Consider the following 16,151-nt stretch of genomic DNA (forward strand, 5'->3'; position numbering starts at 1 on the left):
AACGGAAGCTCTGCTATTATGGCGTCCACTGTGCATGCTGATGCTTCTTGTATACATATGGTTGTCATTGTAGGATTTGCAGCAGAGGCATGGGAAAGCATGCAGACATACAATCATATATTTGTGATTCTGTGGTCAGGGTGCACTGTGATTAACATAGTTGGGCCAAAATCATTGCTTAAAGTAGAATACCACACAAACTTTGTGATTATATGATCTGTTTGTGAAAAGAAATCATCAATACTTCAATGTGCCTGATGTGTGAGTCTAATAAGGCAGGTGCTCATTTGCACAAAGAACATCTTGTTCCCATGAAGGGAACAGGTGAGTCTCCTCAGGTTCGGTTCATCAGTCCTGTCATTAAGTTAATTGATTCGGTGTTGTAGATTTGTAGTTATCATGCAAAGGCATACCCAACCTGGTAGTTGTGTATGTCTGTGCAGGGAGAATTCAGAACACTTTATTCATGGGAGTGTCCATATTTAAGGAACATTTTAGGGTGGTCCTTTAGCAAATAATAATATACCATCCTAAAACATGTGTCACATCATGGTTTTCCTTTAATCCTGGTCTTTTTAGTAAACAGATATGAGGTCCCTTGTGGCTGCAAGTTATATAGCTTAGAGGTATATTCTACGAAATACTTCGATGCAGTGTCAATGGTTGTTGACAGTAAGTTGCACACAAAGACTGTTACTGTCTATGATTGCACAGCATAAAATAATTTAAGTGATTTTATGGGTTCCTGCTATTATTTGTGATCAATAAGGTGACTCAGAACACCAAACCGGCTCAGTGGTAGAGTGTTGCTTGCCAATCGGAAGGTTGGTGGTTTGATCTCTGGCCTTGCAGTCCCATGTCTAAGTGTCCTTGGGCAAGACACTGAAGCCTGAGTTGCCCCTGATGCAACTCCGATCCAATTGTTTACATATACATACGGGACTTTACAGGTGAATATTTACTATGAATATATATATACAGATGGCTATTAAAATAAACAGAATTTTTACAGATCAATATATATTATAAGTTAGGCTAAAACGAGCAGTATAACAATGGATTTAAAGGTAGTACAAATAAAGTTTGGGCAGAAGCTATCCTGAAGTGCAGTGGAAAGTAATTGCATATTACAGTTAAACTTTGTTATAGTAACAACCATCAGTATATTATCATCATTGTACATATCTGTAAAAATTCTATTTATAGTAATATCCACCTGTATATTATATTTTATTCAGTACATATCCAGCAGTAAAACCTTTTCACAATACTTGTTATCTATTACATTATATTCATAGGACAAATCTATCTGTAAAATTCTGTTTATAATAGTATTCATTTCATTCAGTATTCATTTATTCAGTACATATCCATGTCCTGCACTTATGAAACCATTGTATATCCTGCCCTTACTGCTATTGCACTTCTGGTTAGACCTAAACTGCATTTTGTTGCCTTGTACCTGTACCTGTGTAATGACAATAGAGTTGAATCTAATCTAATCTAATCTAATCTAATCTAATGCTGCGCCTTTGGAGTGTGAGTGTTTATCTGATCAGCAGGTGGTACCTTGTATGGCAGCCTTGGCCACTGTGTGTGAATGGTTCCTGTACTATGTAAAAGCGCTTTGATCAGCGCTCAAAGCACAAGAACAGTTCATTTACATTTAGATATTACAGCAAGTCTTGGGCCTTTGTATGGCCCCTTCCAGCCCAGGATCAAAACTCACCAAGAGCTTTCTCTTCGGTTTTTCCTCTCTTAATCCCTAATGTCTGAATACAGAAACACAAAGGGTGAATAGACAGCCTGTACTTTCTTTCTTTCTTTTTTGTAACAGTTTAGAAAGCCAGTTTATTGTTGGTATAGCAGCTTCAGAAAGTTGCTTTTGATGAGCTTATTGAGTGCTTTGCTCTTAGATTTCTGTCTTATCTATTGGCATTGTTTGTTTTGGTTTCCCCCCCAAAAAATCACTTGTTAAGTTTTTTCCAAGTTGGTTCACTTTTTCCCCCTCAGCGGTTGCTTTTCTTTTATAGTCAGCATTCTTGTGCAGGGCATCAGTTGTCAACAGTTTCATTTGGTGTGTGTGTGTGTGTGTGTGTGTGTGTGTGTGTGTGTGTGTGTGTGTGTGTGTGTGTGTGTGTGTGTGTGTGTGTGTGTGTGTGTGTGTGTGTGTGTGTGTGTGTGTGTGTGTGTGTGTGTGTGTGTGTGTGTGTGTGTGTGTGTGTGTGTGTGTGTGTGTGTGTGTGTGTGTGTGTGTTAGTGTGTTAGTGTGTGTTAGTGTGGTTGACAGATGAGACCCTAGATATGGAGCCTGCCGGTACAGCGAGCTGGTCTCACAAGCTCCTACATGCTTCGTTTGAATTAACATCTGGTTTAAAATCAGACACCTTGCCCTACACTAACAGATTAATACTGGTAGTTTCACATGGTGTTCCTCTGTTCACAGGTGTATGAAGGTCATGTCAGTGCTTTATTGCAGGAGTTGTGCTTTGCCAGTGTTTATAAATCCTCCTCTAAAACATGTTAATTACCCCTGTTCTTTCCTATCAACTCATAGACTCAATTTCTCTCAACAACCTTTAAATCTCCTGTTTCTGTTCTGTCCCTGTAGGTAAAATCCCCACTGACAATGAAGAAGGGGGGGACTATGGCGTGCCCAACCCCGGGCCTGCATTCAAAGAGGTTTGGCAGGTGAAAGTGTGGCCCAAAGGCCTGGGTCAAGCCAAGAACTTGGTGGGCATCTATCGCCTTTGCCTGACTGACAAGACTGTCAATTTTGTCAAGCTCAACTCTGATGCTGCTGCCGTAGTGCTGCAGCTGATGAACGTCCGACGCTGCGGCCATTCAGAAAACTTTTTCTTTGTCGAGGTGGGGCGCTCAGCCGTGACAGGCCCGGGCGAGTTCTGGATGCAGGTGAGCCTGTAATCTGCAGTCCCCTTTATGTTGAGAGATGCACCCTCCAATCCCAAATATTTGTTAAGAGCCTATAATTAACAGAGTTAGAGAAACCATAAAGTTACCTGCACGGTAAAGTTCATATAACCGTACATTATTGTCCAATTTATAAAGGTTGTTGTACTTGACCAACTTAAGGCAGAAATAAAAGACGATGTAGACACTATACTTATTTTATATGTATTTTAGAGCCTAGAGACCTTTAGAATTAAAGCTCAATCTTAAACCACCTTAATTACAGTGAACTGTAGTTAAATTAATCCCAGAAGGCATTCAAATTAAAGAAAAAGAGCAATCAGTATTTGACCTGTCCCGATTTGAAGATACTACTTAAATACAAATTAAATTGAAACGCAAATATGGTTTTCCATGAGAATTAGAAATGTAATTGCCCCCGAACATTCAATTTATATTCTCTCAGTAGTTTGATATGTAACTAAGAATTAATTCACAAACAAATCTACCATAATTATGAAATAAGTTCATTCTTTACGTTTTTTTGCCCTGTCTTAGGTGGATGATTCGGTGGTGGCCCAGAACATGCATGAAACCTTGCTAGAAGCTATGAAGGCGCTGAGTGAGGAGTTCCGCCAACGCAGCAAGTCACAGTCAAACTCTGGCCCTGGAGGAGGTGCTACTGCTTCTAACCCCATCAGTGTTCCCTCACGGCGCCATCACCCAAACCCTCCTCCCAGCCAGGTGGGCTTCACCCGTCGGCCCCGAACTGAACCTCCGGGGGGAGTTAACAGTGGAGCGGGGGTCAACAGTGCCAATGCTTCTCCCACCCCACGGCATAGCTTTCCAAGGTCTCCCACTGCTAGTGATGGGGGGAAAAGTGAGGATGGAATAGCAGGCAGCACACCACTCCAAGGATCGTGCTCCAGCCCATCCACAAATGGCTCTTGCTCGACCACCCCAATCCTCAGGTCAAAGTCAGCCCGTTCAGCTGCCACCACAGCTGCTAAAACTTCTCTTGGGTTGATGCGTTCCATTTCTACACCAGCGCCATCTCCAGCCCCAAGCCTCTCGTCTAGCTCTGGGCATGGCTCTGAGTTTGGAGGCGTGACATCTGCTAGTGCTGGTCCAGGGTCTGGTGCCTATAGTCATGTTCCCTCCCATCACGCCTCTGTCTCAGGCTCACCAAGTGACTATGGTTCTTCGGATGAGTATGGCTCTAGTCCTGGGGATCACACTCTCCGAGCATCCCCGAGCCTCCCTGGAAGCTCTGTTGGTAGCGCTGGGAGTCACTCCCATGGTGAGGAGGGAGCCAACTATATCCTGATGGGCCAACGTAGTGGTGGCAGTGGTAGCAGCAGTAACCAAGGGAGCTTGACATGTGGATCCTTGCCAGCACCCGGAACACCAGCATGTGGCTCCCAGCCACAAACCAGGAGAGTGCTGTGCCGCTCCTCCAGCCGCGAATGTGATACCGAACGTAGGCTGTTAAGCAAGCGGGCTTCATTACCTCCTATGGCCCTGGAGAGGCTGGCCCCACGTCAGCGCAGAGCTGAGGAGCAGGCCGATGAAGATTCAGCCAATTATGCCATCATGTCCAGAAGCACCAGCCGCGAGTCCTTTGCTTCCACCTCCTCTTCCACACTGAGGGAATCTGTCATGTGTGCTGGGTCAGCAGGGGGAGGTGGAGAGTACTTGGATGTGGCGGGTGAGTTCAGAAGTGAAGTGGGTGGAGGAGCAGGTGGTAGTGTAGAAATAGGTGTGGACACTGGGTACATGTCCATGCTGCCTGGCGTCACTCAGCCTCCAGTATCCCTGTCCCAATCATTGGCTGTCTCTGTTCCAGACTTGGATTCCAAACCTCCTGATGACTACATGGCCATGACCCCGAACAACAGCGTGTCCCCACCACAGCAAATCCGCCCTCCACCACCTTCTGATGGGTATATGATAATGTCCCCCAATAGCAGCTGCTCCCCTGATCAGCGTGGAGGTCTCTCTGGAGGGGCTTGGGTGGGCAGTGATAGTGCAGACAGTAGGGCAGGCAGTGACTATATGAACATGTCTCCAATAAGTGCACGTTCTGTAAATGGCAGCCCCCCACCTCCTGAGCACACAGTTCATTTGGAGACAAGTTCTCAACAGCAAACCCCCAAGATGGTGTATTCTTACTATTCCCTTCCCCGCTCATATAAACATAACCCCTCTGCTGGACACTTTGAGGATGTGCCTGGACGAGGCAGAAGGCCCAGTGGTAGTTGTAGTAGGGGAATGGGTGGAGGTAGGACTATGGGGGGGGCGCGTCAAGAGCAAACAGTAGCAGGCAATTCAGTAGTTGGACGCCACCTATCACTCTCCTCTTCCTCATACTCCTCCAGCTCAGCCAGCAGCGAGAGCCTTGGGGAGAGTGAGGACCGTGCTACACAGGCAGTGAGCACCATTGCTGGGGGAGCTCAGTCCAAAGATGGGAGTAAGCTCCAGCAGAAACAAGGCTCTGGTGGTTTGTCCAAGCAGGGTAACCATAGTAGGAGCAGACCAGTGAGCCTGTTTGTTGATGTATCCAAGGCTAACACCCTTCCTAGGGTCCGTGAAAATCCCCTGCCCCCAGAACCTAAGAGCCCTGGGGAGTATGTAAGCATTGAGTTTAAGGGGGAGAAGAGCAGCAAGACTGGGGTTGGAGGAGGGCGGGGCAGAGGTCTCAGGCAGGGCTTATCACTGCCTCATGGCTCAAGCAGCAAGTATCCTCAACACAGGCCAACGTCTTGCTTAGGGAACTTTACCCCCCTCTCTCTTAGCCCCTCTGCCCCCATTACCCCCCCAGCTGCCTCTGAGTATGTCAACATGGACTTGGGCCCATCCCCGTCCCCCTCACCACACTCCCTTACCCCACTAGTTTTCCCCTCTTTCCATACCCCTCCCACGCCACCAACTCTTTCTCATGCCCCCAAAGCCTGTGTTAAGGGAACTACTGGCCCTGAAGAGGGGGCCGAAGTGGCCGAGGCCCCACTTAGGAAAAGCAGAGAAAGTGCCCCATCAGTGTCTGAGTCTGAGTCCCCAACATCCTGTGGAGACTACACTGAGATGGCCTTCCCTAGGTCATCATCTAGTGTCTCCCCCAAAGCCCTGTCCCCCACCAGGACTGATCCTTCTGTTCCAGTGCTGTCACGAGGTCTAGATTTCCCCCTAGCCAAACCTGGACCCAACCCAGACCACGGGGCTAAAGTTATCCGGGCCGACCCCCAAGGACGCAGACGCCACTGCTCAGAAACTTTCCTTGCCCCGCCTTCCCTCCCCACCGCTATTTCTACTTCCTCTTCTTCTACTGCCTCCCTCTTTCCGGAACACGCCCAAGCTGTGGCCCGCCGGCTGGGTTTTGAAAGCATGCTGTGGGGGAATGGTGTTGTGACTAATAATCCCACTCAGTTCACCCTCCCTGGACAGCAGTCCCTTCCCACAAACACTCAGACTTTTTCCACAGAGCAAGGCCTTAACTACATAGACTTGGACTTGGCTAACAAAGAAGGCCAACATTTGGGCCAGGATGGACCTTCAGGTAGCCAGGCCCCCTCTCGCCTCTTCTCTGTACTGGGTGGAGGTTCTGGGGTCGGGGGAGTGGGCGCACCAGTCGGCAGCAACAACAGCAGCAGCAGCTCAACACTCAACACATATGCCAGCATTGACTTCTACAAATCAGAGGAGCTGCGAACGCATCAGAATGGAAACAAGGAGGGTACAGGTAAGAGTTGCCTTTATTCTTTTAAAACACATTTGTTAGACTGTGTTTAGGATTATGTCCCTTTACTTTTCCCATCACACAAACTCTGTAAAAAATCTCTTTCTCTCTTTAAAATTCCACTTTTAAGATAATCCAATGGAGCACTGCCTCCATTGCCATTTAGGCTTGGGGTCCAACTTCAACTGGCTCCAGATTGGAACACAAAATTGTCTTATAAATTTGTTTTAATGTGCATAAAGAAGCCAGGAAAAGATGGAAAAAATCTCCAAAAGGCATCAAATGAAAGATATGACATTTGTATAATATGTCACAAAAAGTTAGACTTTATTTCCATCTTTTACACTTTCAAAATAACAGAAAACCCACCCTTCAGAGTTTATAGCGTTTGCCGCCCCCTTTGGAAAGCTGTGACCTGACCAGGGCTGTAATCTCCCAGTCGACTAGTCGATTTATTGGTCGATACGTTCTGGCTCGACTAAAATTCTGATTGGTCTATTTTTTGCCAAGTTAATTTCATCAGGTGGAAGCATAGACCGTTACGGTCTATGGGTGGAAAGCACTTATTGCTAATGGGGTGTCTTCAGAACACCACCTTTTTTTTGGATTAGCCCAACCCACTGGGGACATATTGAAGAAAGAATTAGAAAGTCTTGTTTTAGTGGTTTGCTAAATATTTATTTAATTGTGAGTGTTTAATATACAGTCAGTCATCATCAACAATGCCAAAGACATCGCCAGTGTGGCAGCATTTTACAAAAATAGATGAAACGAACGGAAAAAAGTTGAATGCAAAGTTTGCAAGTAACAGTTTGCATATCGCAGCTCAACTTCAAACATGGCATATTCCCTAAAAACAGTAAGCTAACTTTTTCTGTGTTAGGTTGCCCTGTCTCTTTGGAGTAGGCTGTATGAACATATCAGAATTGGCATATTTCATTGTCTAATAATCGTTTTTACAACTATTGGCTCACCCACCCGCAACGACGGTAGCGTTCCCCAGACACACCCAGACCCCGCTGGATGTTAAGGCCTCTACCATCCATACGCAAAAATAATATCAGGGAAGGAATTGTCGACTTTATTGCTCAGGATATGAGACCCATCGCTGTTGTGGAGGGTTGAAGTTTTAAGAACTTGTTAATATACAGCGCCAGCACGCCACACCACACCTCCTCCGTGCAAGGACATGCACAGTGCGCTGATGCAGTGCTGTCAGAGCCAACAGACAAATGTCATTCCAGTGCAAAATAATTAGGTCAAAAAGGATTTGATATACTGCAAATAACCTACACGGACAAGTACTGTGGACAGTACAGTTAATTAATCTAACGTTTTTTTTCCGCCCCTCCGCATTCCCCCCAGTCGGTTGTTAGTCAAAATTTCATGACTTTAGTCAACAAAGATTTTCTTTGGTTGATTACAGCCCTAGACCTGACAGTGTCATGGATTGTTTTCAATCATTGTCTGGAAAGACCAGGTGATTGGCAATCTTAAGGTTTTAAATGCCCAAACTCATCTGACCTCGCCCCAACAATCAGCACCATGGGTTCTTCTAAGCAGTTGTCTAGAAAAATGAAAATAGTAATAGCTCACAAAGAAGGAGAAGGCTATAAGAAGATAGCAAAGGGTTTTCAGATGCCAATTTAAAATCCTCAGTTCTGAATGTAATAGAGCAATGGCCGTCATCAGGAACAGTGGAAGAAAGCAAGATCTGGAAGACCGGGAAAAACATCAGACAGAACAGCTCGCGGGATTGTGAGAAAAGCAAGTCCAAACCCACGTTTGACCTCACAATCCATCCAGAAAAACCTGGCAGACACTGGAGTTGTGCTACATCATTCCACTTTAAAGAGATACTTGAACAGATATGGTCTTCATGGGAGAGTCATCAGAAGAAAGCCTCTTCTACGTCCTCACCACAAAAAAAAGCATTTGAAGTTTGCCAATGAACATATAGACAAGCCTGATGCATTGTGGAAACAAGTTATGTGAACCGATGAGGTTAAAATATAACTTTTTGGCCAGAATGAGCGAAGGTACATTTGTAGAAGAAAGGGCACAGAATTTAATGAAAAGAACCTCTGTCCAACTGTTAAGCATGGGGGGGATCAATCATGCTTTGGGGTGGTATTGCACAGGGAACATTCCACGAGTTGAGGGAAAAATGGATTAAATAAAATTTCAGCAAATTTTGGACGCTAACTTGATGCCATCTGTGAAAAAGCTGAAGTTAAAGGGAGGATGGCTTCTACCAATGGATAATGATACTAAATGCATCTCAAAATCAACGGTGGATTACATCAAGAGGCATAAACTGAAGGTTTTGCCATGGCCTTCGCAATCTCCTAACCTCAACATAATTGAATATATATGGATAGACCTTAAAAATGCAGTGCGTGACAGACAGCCCAGAAATCTCAAAGAACTGGAAGACTTTTGGAAGGAAGAATGGGTGAAGATACCGCAAACAAGAATTGAAAGACTCTTGGCTGGCAACAAGAAGCGTTTCCAAGCTGGGATACTTGCCAAAGGGGGCGGTGCATGCTATAAACTCTGCAGGGTGCCCAAACTTTTGCAGACGCCATTTTTTTCTTTTCAGTTATTTTGAAAGTGTAAATAAAATCTAACTTTTTGTGACATATAATATAAATGTCTAATCTGTCATTTGATGCCTTTTGGAGATGTTTCCATCTTTTCTTGGCTTCTTTATGCACATTAATACAATTTTTTTTTATTTTTGAGCCCCACTGTAAGTTTGGATAACCACAGGGCTTTTTTTTCTGTGGTCACATATTAGAATGCATCCAGAAAAGTCTACTTATTTGGTAGGAAGGGAGGTCAATGAGGCCGTATGATGAATTTTCATTGTATTTACATTTTTTTCCTACTTTGTGGGGCAATTCTTTGCTCTGGGGGATAACCACAGTTAAACAATGCCTCAACTAGGTCACCGTGAGATGTTTCCTCATTGAAAAACATTCTCTTTGAGCCACTGTCTGCACCAAATTGGCCCGCTAAGAAATAGACGCCTGCAGTTTAAACAGAAGAATTTAAATGGAGATGTGGAATTATATGCATCAGTAAAACACTCAGTAGTCTTACTTAACCTTCCACAGTGGGGCTCTTGTAATGAATGCATCCTGCCAAGCCTTGTTTATTTAGCCCTGCTAGCTTCAACATGATTTGTGCTGAAGGTTGTGTCAGACTTAAACCTCATGGGTTTTTGTGGTAAACATCATTGTCCGGCTCCATGATAGGATTTAATGAAGAATTTGAGACATTAGCAAAAAATCATCGTAGGATTTTGCGGGGAGTACAGCACGGTGCTCAACAGTTGTTGTTTTCTTACATTCCACATATGGAAATAAACCGTCAGCCTCCACCCATACGTCCTGTGTTGGTTTTATTGGGTAGTGGAGGCCATGTTGGTGGAAGCAGGCAGTATTTTTAGGTGTCTTTTCAAAATTTAAACTAGCAGGCTACCATGGTGGGACCATATGGGCTCTGACTGCAGAGTATGCCAGCGGGGCTGCGTGGGGGAGAATGTTACACATTGGCTGTGAATGTTGAGATGGGGCCAGTGTTTCACTCACATCTCTCAAATGCCTCTGTACAGTGTTCCCCCTCCTTTCATCCCTCCGTTCTGCCTCCCTCTCTTTCCTCCTCCAATAAATGATCCTTTTGTTTGAGTGTTTTTGCCGCGGTGGGATGGCAGGCCTCAGCAGGGCTGAGCCCCGAGACTAGTGGACTCAACAGTTTTCTCTTGCAGTCCATATTTTGGGCCCTTTCGATTTCTTACCTTATTTTACTCTTTATTGCTGTCTTTTATTTGCCTACTTGTCCTCGTACTCAATCATTCTACAATCTTTGTCGTCATCTGACATCCAGTCTGTCAGATTTTTTAAATCCCTTCCCACCCTTCTGTTTACTACACATACTGTTGTTCACATTTTTTTCACCAAATCCTCTCCTGTCTTACGCCTTTGTCCTACTTTCTTTTTCACATGGGGTTCACTCCCGCCTTTAAATGCTTGCAGAGAAGACACTTAAAACGTACGTGTGTGTGTGTGTGTGTGTGTGTGTGTGTGTGTGTGTGTGTGTGTGTGTGTGTGTATGTGTATGAGAGAGAAAATGCAAAGACGATACATAGTGACCAATCTACGTTACAACAAATAAAATACAGTTTTAACGATTAATTGTCCTATCTGTTTGAATCATGTGTGCTTTTCTTTAAAAGTTCTGATCTCCAGTAGTTAAATAAATTCTTTTGCCCATCAAGAACCAGCTTGTATAAAAAAAAGAGTGTGTGTATGTCTCATGGCTGCATACTTTTGGCATTACAAATGCTAAATTTGAACATCACTAGTGGGACATGTGCCGAAAACAATTCTATTAGACACTGGTTATGTATGTCATGTGTTAAAATAACCTCATCATTTAGATAATGAGGAAAAGCACTATGATCTATTTCACTCTAAATCATGTCCTGGAAATGAAATGAATCTACAACAAATGTGACGTGTGTGTGCTTTGTCGCCCTGCGGCAAACATTTTAAGACTGCGCGTCTTTCTGTTGAAAATAAAAGTATCTGTATTGATGTGTCTGCTTTTTATGAAGTTCTTGGCTGAACTTCATAAAAAGCAGTCACATCAACACAGTGATACAGTGTAAGAGACAGTGGCTGTGATGTGATTTCACTTAGCTGTGTGGATCTTTGCATGTGTGTTGGTGTTTCTCTGCAGAAGGAGTGAGTGTTGTGCCCTTCAGCTGGATGGTGTGAAACATTAGTTCATGAATTGGAAAGTATTTTCTGGGACAAAATGTTTATAGATTAAATCAGCCACCACTACCACACTCTTCTCCAGAATAATCTTGTGAGACAATTTTAAATTTTATTATCCCCGCTTCAAGCTGTCCCATTAAACTTTATTTCTTTACCATCTGGAGGAGGATGTGTGGGCCAGTCTCAAAATAACCTGTAGCCTTTTTTTAAATGCCTTTCCTGGGACACATTACATCAGAGAGGATGTACATTTCTGAAGGGGAGATTCATAATGTTAAATTTAGCCTAGATGTATGATTATGATTATACTGGAAACTGTATTGTTTACAGAAGCAGGACTGTTTACAAGATGGATCAAATCTTTTATCACTCGTTGTATTTTTATACAGTGATAGGGATTCATATTGTGATATAAATATTCTGGAAAATTTTTATTAGGCCGCTATTGAAAGATTTAAAAAAAAACCTGATGAGAAGTCTGTTTTTGGCTGATCCAGGGAAATAAATCTGTCAGATGAAGACACTTTAGTAGATTGATTCAAACATACTGTCAATTGTATGAATAAATAATATTCAAATAAAAAAAACAATAACTTCTATCAGCATATATTTAAACATACCAGAACTACCAATAATTCTAACGTGACAACTGAAATTGAACCTTAACCGCGTAGTAATAAGTCTCTGCTGACGTTGACCCTCCCAGCAGTATGTCATTTTGTTGGTCCCAGTTGGCAGCTGGTTGGCACCTCCTCAAAGTCCCAGGTAATATAGGCCAGGAGGAGGTAAACATATTTAAAGTCAGTGGAGCAAACTGTAACTCACATAGAACCAAGTCCTGTCACCGGTAAACATTAGAAGTAATGTGTTTTTCACTCCCATTCCCTCTGTCTGTATGTCTGAGAGAGTGTTTCTCTGTGACCTTTGAAAATTTACAAATGGGTCTTATTTTCATTTTGGCAAGAACATAGTGCTATCCTATGTACTCAACAAAAGTATTTACTGGTGGGAAAAGAATCCCGCACAGTCACATGATCAGACAGGTTGTAAACAGGCCAACTGTTTGTTTCTTAACTCACAGTGTTTGGAATTGAAACGGATAGTGAGCACAGCGGAAACGTCTATGATATGTTACACAGGTGCACACAACAATGGGAAGTATAGGATACAATAAATTTAGTTTTTATTCAATCTAATTTATCTAATTTAATAATGATAATATAAATATATAATAAGATGTCAGCAATGAACTTGGTGAATACATTATTACGGATAGAAATGATGGTCAAGAATGAAAAAAAAAAGTAGGGTAAATGCTGGCTCCTCCTACGTACTTGGACTCAGTTTTCATTTCCCTTCAGTACTACGTCTGGGTTTGCGGTATAGTGTTGGGTTTTCTCCAGCCAAATTTTTGGCGGTCCAATCAGCAAACAGAGAGCGTGGCTGACCCAGAATTTCCACTAACTGCGGAACAACTTAGGATCGTCTCTGCTGCGTGTTGACTCTGTGCTCCGCTGTCCATCAATACACACCAGGTCCGGATTTGTTGCGGAACGGCTGCAGCTATGACTGACAGCTGAAGTCACGAGGACCCAGGTGATCCCACAAATTAATGCATCATCACCAATACAACTGTATGTAGTTTATATAAACATGACCACAAAACCTCTAAACTGTTGACTTTGGGCCTGTCTCCGCCCATTGTGACATTTTCAAGGTGTAGTGTAGGGAAATATGATCTGCCGTGAACACGTATTTTATTTCAAAAAGTAACAAGACGTTATATTTTATTATTGTGCTCAACTTCCTGTCCCACACAATCTGCCGTGTGCTGAATTGCTGGGAAGGTCTCCAACATCCGGCAAAAATAGAAGCTCTGCGGATCTGCTCTGGAGGGCTGTGGATCGGCGGAGCTCGAACGGAGTCGGAAGACCGCTCTGCAGTCTGAGGAAATACAGACACTGACTTCAGTGGAAACCAATTGACTCGGCCGCCGTTCCGGAGCAGATTTGCAGCCGTTCCACATTTGGTGGAATTTAGGAGTGAGAACGATGACGTTGATGTCGTGCACTAGAATTGTAGTTCCGTAATAGCTACTGAGAAGGATGCCTGGCAACGCTGCCTAATATCCGGAAATTAAAGCTTAAGCAACAACAATAATAGGGCAAGCTAGCTACCAGCAGGACTGAGACAGGGTAGGTGAATTTAAACAATGTCTGAGTTAAAAACGCATCTTGTTTTCATGTAAGGGCCTTGTTCATGTTGCACAGACATTTTAATTGCATTTTGTGCCTGTTAAGAGGCACAAATGCACTCTGAACTTCCCCGAGGACTGCCGTTTTGGCTCAGTGGAAGCTTGTAAACTGCAGGTACTCAGTGTTGACCACACGCGGGTTGAAAAGTATACGCATATTTATAGCGATCAAGATTAATGTAAAAATTGGCCAGAATACTCCTTTAAAACAAGTAAAGGACAACACATGTCAATATCACAATATTACGAAATTCAAAATTTGAGATGATACCTAGTGTCATACCACAATATCTATATAATAGTAATATATTGCCCAGCCCTACATTTAAACATTAAACTGACTGTACTTAATGAGTCCATGTTGTAACAAAATACATCTTCCACTGCACCAAAAAAGGCAGTTTTCCATATGCGGCTGACAGACTTCTCCTGCCGGCTGTGTAATCTAGGGCAACAGACTTACTGCACTAGTAGTGTTATGTAAAACAATCACATGCAAGGGACATGACCCCCAATAGGGTGAGGCTTGTGTGTGTGTGTGTGTGTGTCTGTGTGTGTCTCTGTGTGTGTCTCTCTTTGTGTGTGTGTGTGTCTTGTGCTTTTTTACCCTGGTTTGTGCCATGTGCAGAAGGCAGACTAAGCTTCAGCCTGCTCTGTAGAGCTAGCCTCAATGACGCACAGCTCCGCTCATAATAATGCAGTGTGTAAGTGTACACAGATGTGGAACTAAAACAGCAGGAGCCAAGGCAGGTATTTACTTTTAAAAGTGCATTGCATTTCTCACCAGTTTATTAAGAAATTGGATCTTATTTTTATTTTTTCAGTAGCTTTATTTACTACGTTCACTAAGTTAGCATTCATTTGTGTGACCCCTTTGAGATCGAGGGAGAAGCTAAATAAAAGGAATTTCCAATTTTCACTACATATTAGCCTCCCAGACTTCTGTATTAGACTGTTATAAAATCAACTGTATGGATATGAAAAGCATGGGCGGTACATACCAGCTTATTATTATTATTACATAATCCGTAGAAAGATAGAAAATAGGTTTAATTTCTCTGAATTGCAACTTTCCTTCTATTAGCCTAATTACAGGCTCCCCTGGCAAGATGCAGCACAACCTGCTAAGTTACATGAGGAAAACATAGTGTAGATTGAGACTGAATCCATTTCTTAGCCAGTTTGAGGAAACAGTAGGTATATTTCAGTGTTGTTTATTCAATTGTTATCCCACACATTTAGATAGGTTTCTTTGGATAATACCACAAAATGGAGGATCTTTTTTGTTTTGTTTCTGTTAAAGTCAAGAAAATTTAGTTCTCTGAAGTCTGCATGCTTTGTTTGGGTGGTCTGTTCAGGGAGTCACCAAACACACACACAGCAGCACATAGCAACAACTCTTCTCTGTTTGGGCTTTTAGGAACTGCTGAAGGGTGTGTGTGCGGGTGGGTGGGTGTGGGTGTGTGTGAGCGTATGCGTGCGCGTGCGCGCGCATTCATCCCCACCATGTTTAATAGAGGACTCAAAGGCTGAGACGTTTTTTCCCTGCTGACTTCAAGCAAAAGCCATGTGATGAGGTCATCTGTGTGTGCCGCAGCATCAGCTCATTACGGGGCCTAGCCTCTGTGCAATTAGGTGAATCTGAGGGCTACAGGAGTCATATGAGTTGATTGCACACACTAGGCCTGCACGATTAATAGTTATAAAATCACGATCTCGATTCACCTCTGTTTGTGATTACGTTTTTATACAACTTCTTTATTTTAATACATTTTTTGTTTATGTATTTTTAATGACTTTGATCATCATTTAATTTTACAAGTTGACTTCGTAACAAACACTACTTGTGGTGATGAGCAATGTGCCATAGGTGCCAAAACAAATCTTTTTTGGGACTGCCAATTTGTTTTGTTTTGTCATGGTGCATGTGTGCAATAAACATTACACTCATGGCAGAGAATCATGATATCAATTCTAAGCTAAAAGAAAAATCGTGATTCATATTTTTCCCTAAATTGTGCAGGCCTAACACACGCACACAAGTACAGATTTGTGCTAGAGGATCGAGTTGTCACACACCGCTACAGTAGGGCGACCAGACGTCCCCGGTTTCCGGTGACAGTCCCCAGTTTTGGTGACATGTCCCCGGATTTCACTGTGACTGACAGACCCGATAATGGAATGAAAGAAATAAAACATTAACCAAACGGAGCCGATAGTTGCCCCAGACATCCGGAGCAAGCGCTGCTCAGAGCTCAGTAACTAGCATCGTAAAATAAGGCTTTCTAATACATTTCTGATTATTTACATGGAGTCTGGGTTTAGCAAACGCAATTTCGTGGACATTTATCTTTTAAAAAAGGATCTTAATCTTTAACAGAAAGGTCAACCTCCTTGGAAATCCTTTCCATAATGTTGTCAGACACTTACAATATTAATCTGAGTCAGTAGCCAAATGAGCACTTTT

General features: G+C 43.1%; 1 protein-coding gene across 1 annotated transcript in view; it reads left to right on the forward strand.

Moving 5' to 3' along the window:
- The window catches only part of si:ch73-335l21.1 (insulin receptor substrate 1-B), a 50,864-nt gene that overhangs the window by 10,070 nt on the left and 24,643 nt on the right, over positions 1-16,151 (forward strand). Inside the window, exons 2-3 of the mRNA XM_034901379.1 lie at positions 2,612-2,913; positions 3,469-6,646. Of these exons, the coding sequence (XP_034757270.1) occupies positions 2,612-2,913; positions 3,469-6,646 (3,480 nt within the window). The remainder of the gene's footprint in view (positions 1-2,611; positions 2,914-3,468; positions 6,647-16,151) is intronic.

This window comes from Etheostoma cragini, chromosome 19 (assembly GCF_013103735.1).
Source record: "Etheostoma cragini isolate CJK2018 chromosome 19, CSU_Ecrag_1.0, whole genome shotgun sequence".
Taxonomy (NCBI): Eukaryota; Metazoa; Chordata; class Actinopteri; order Perciformes; family Percidae; genus Etheostoma; species Etheostoma cragini.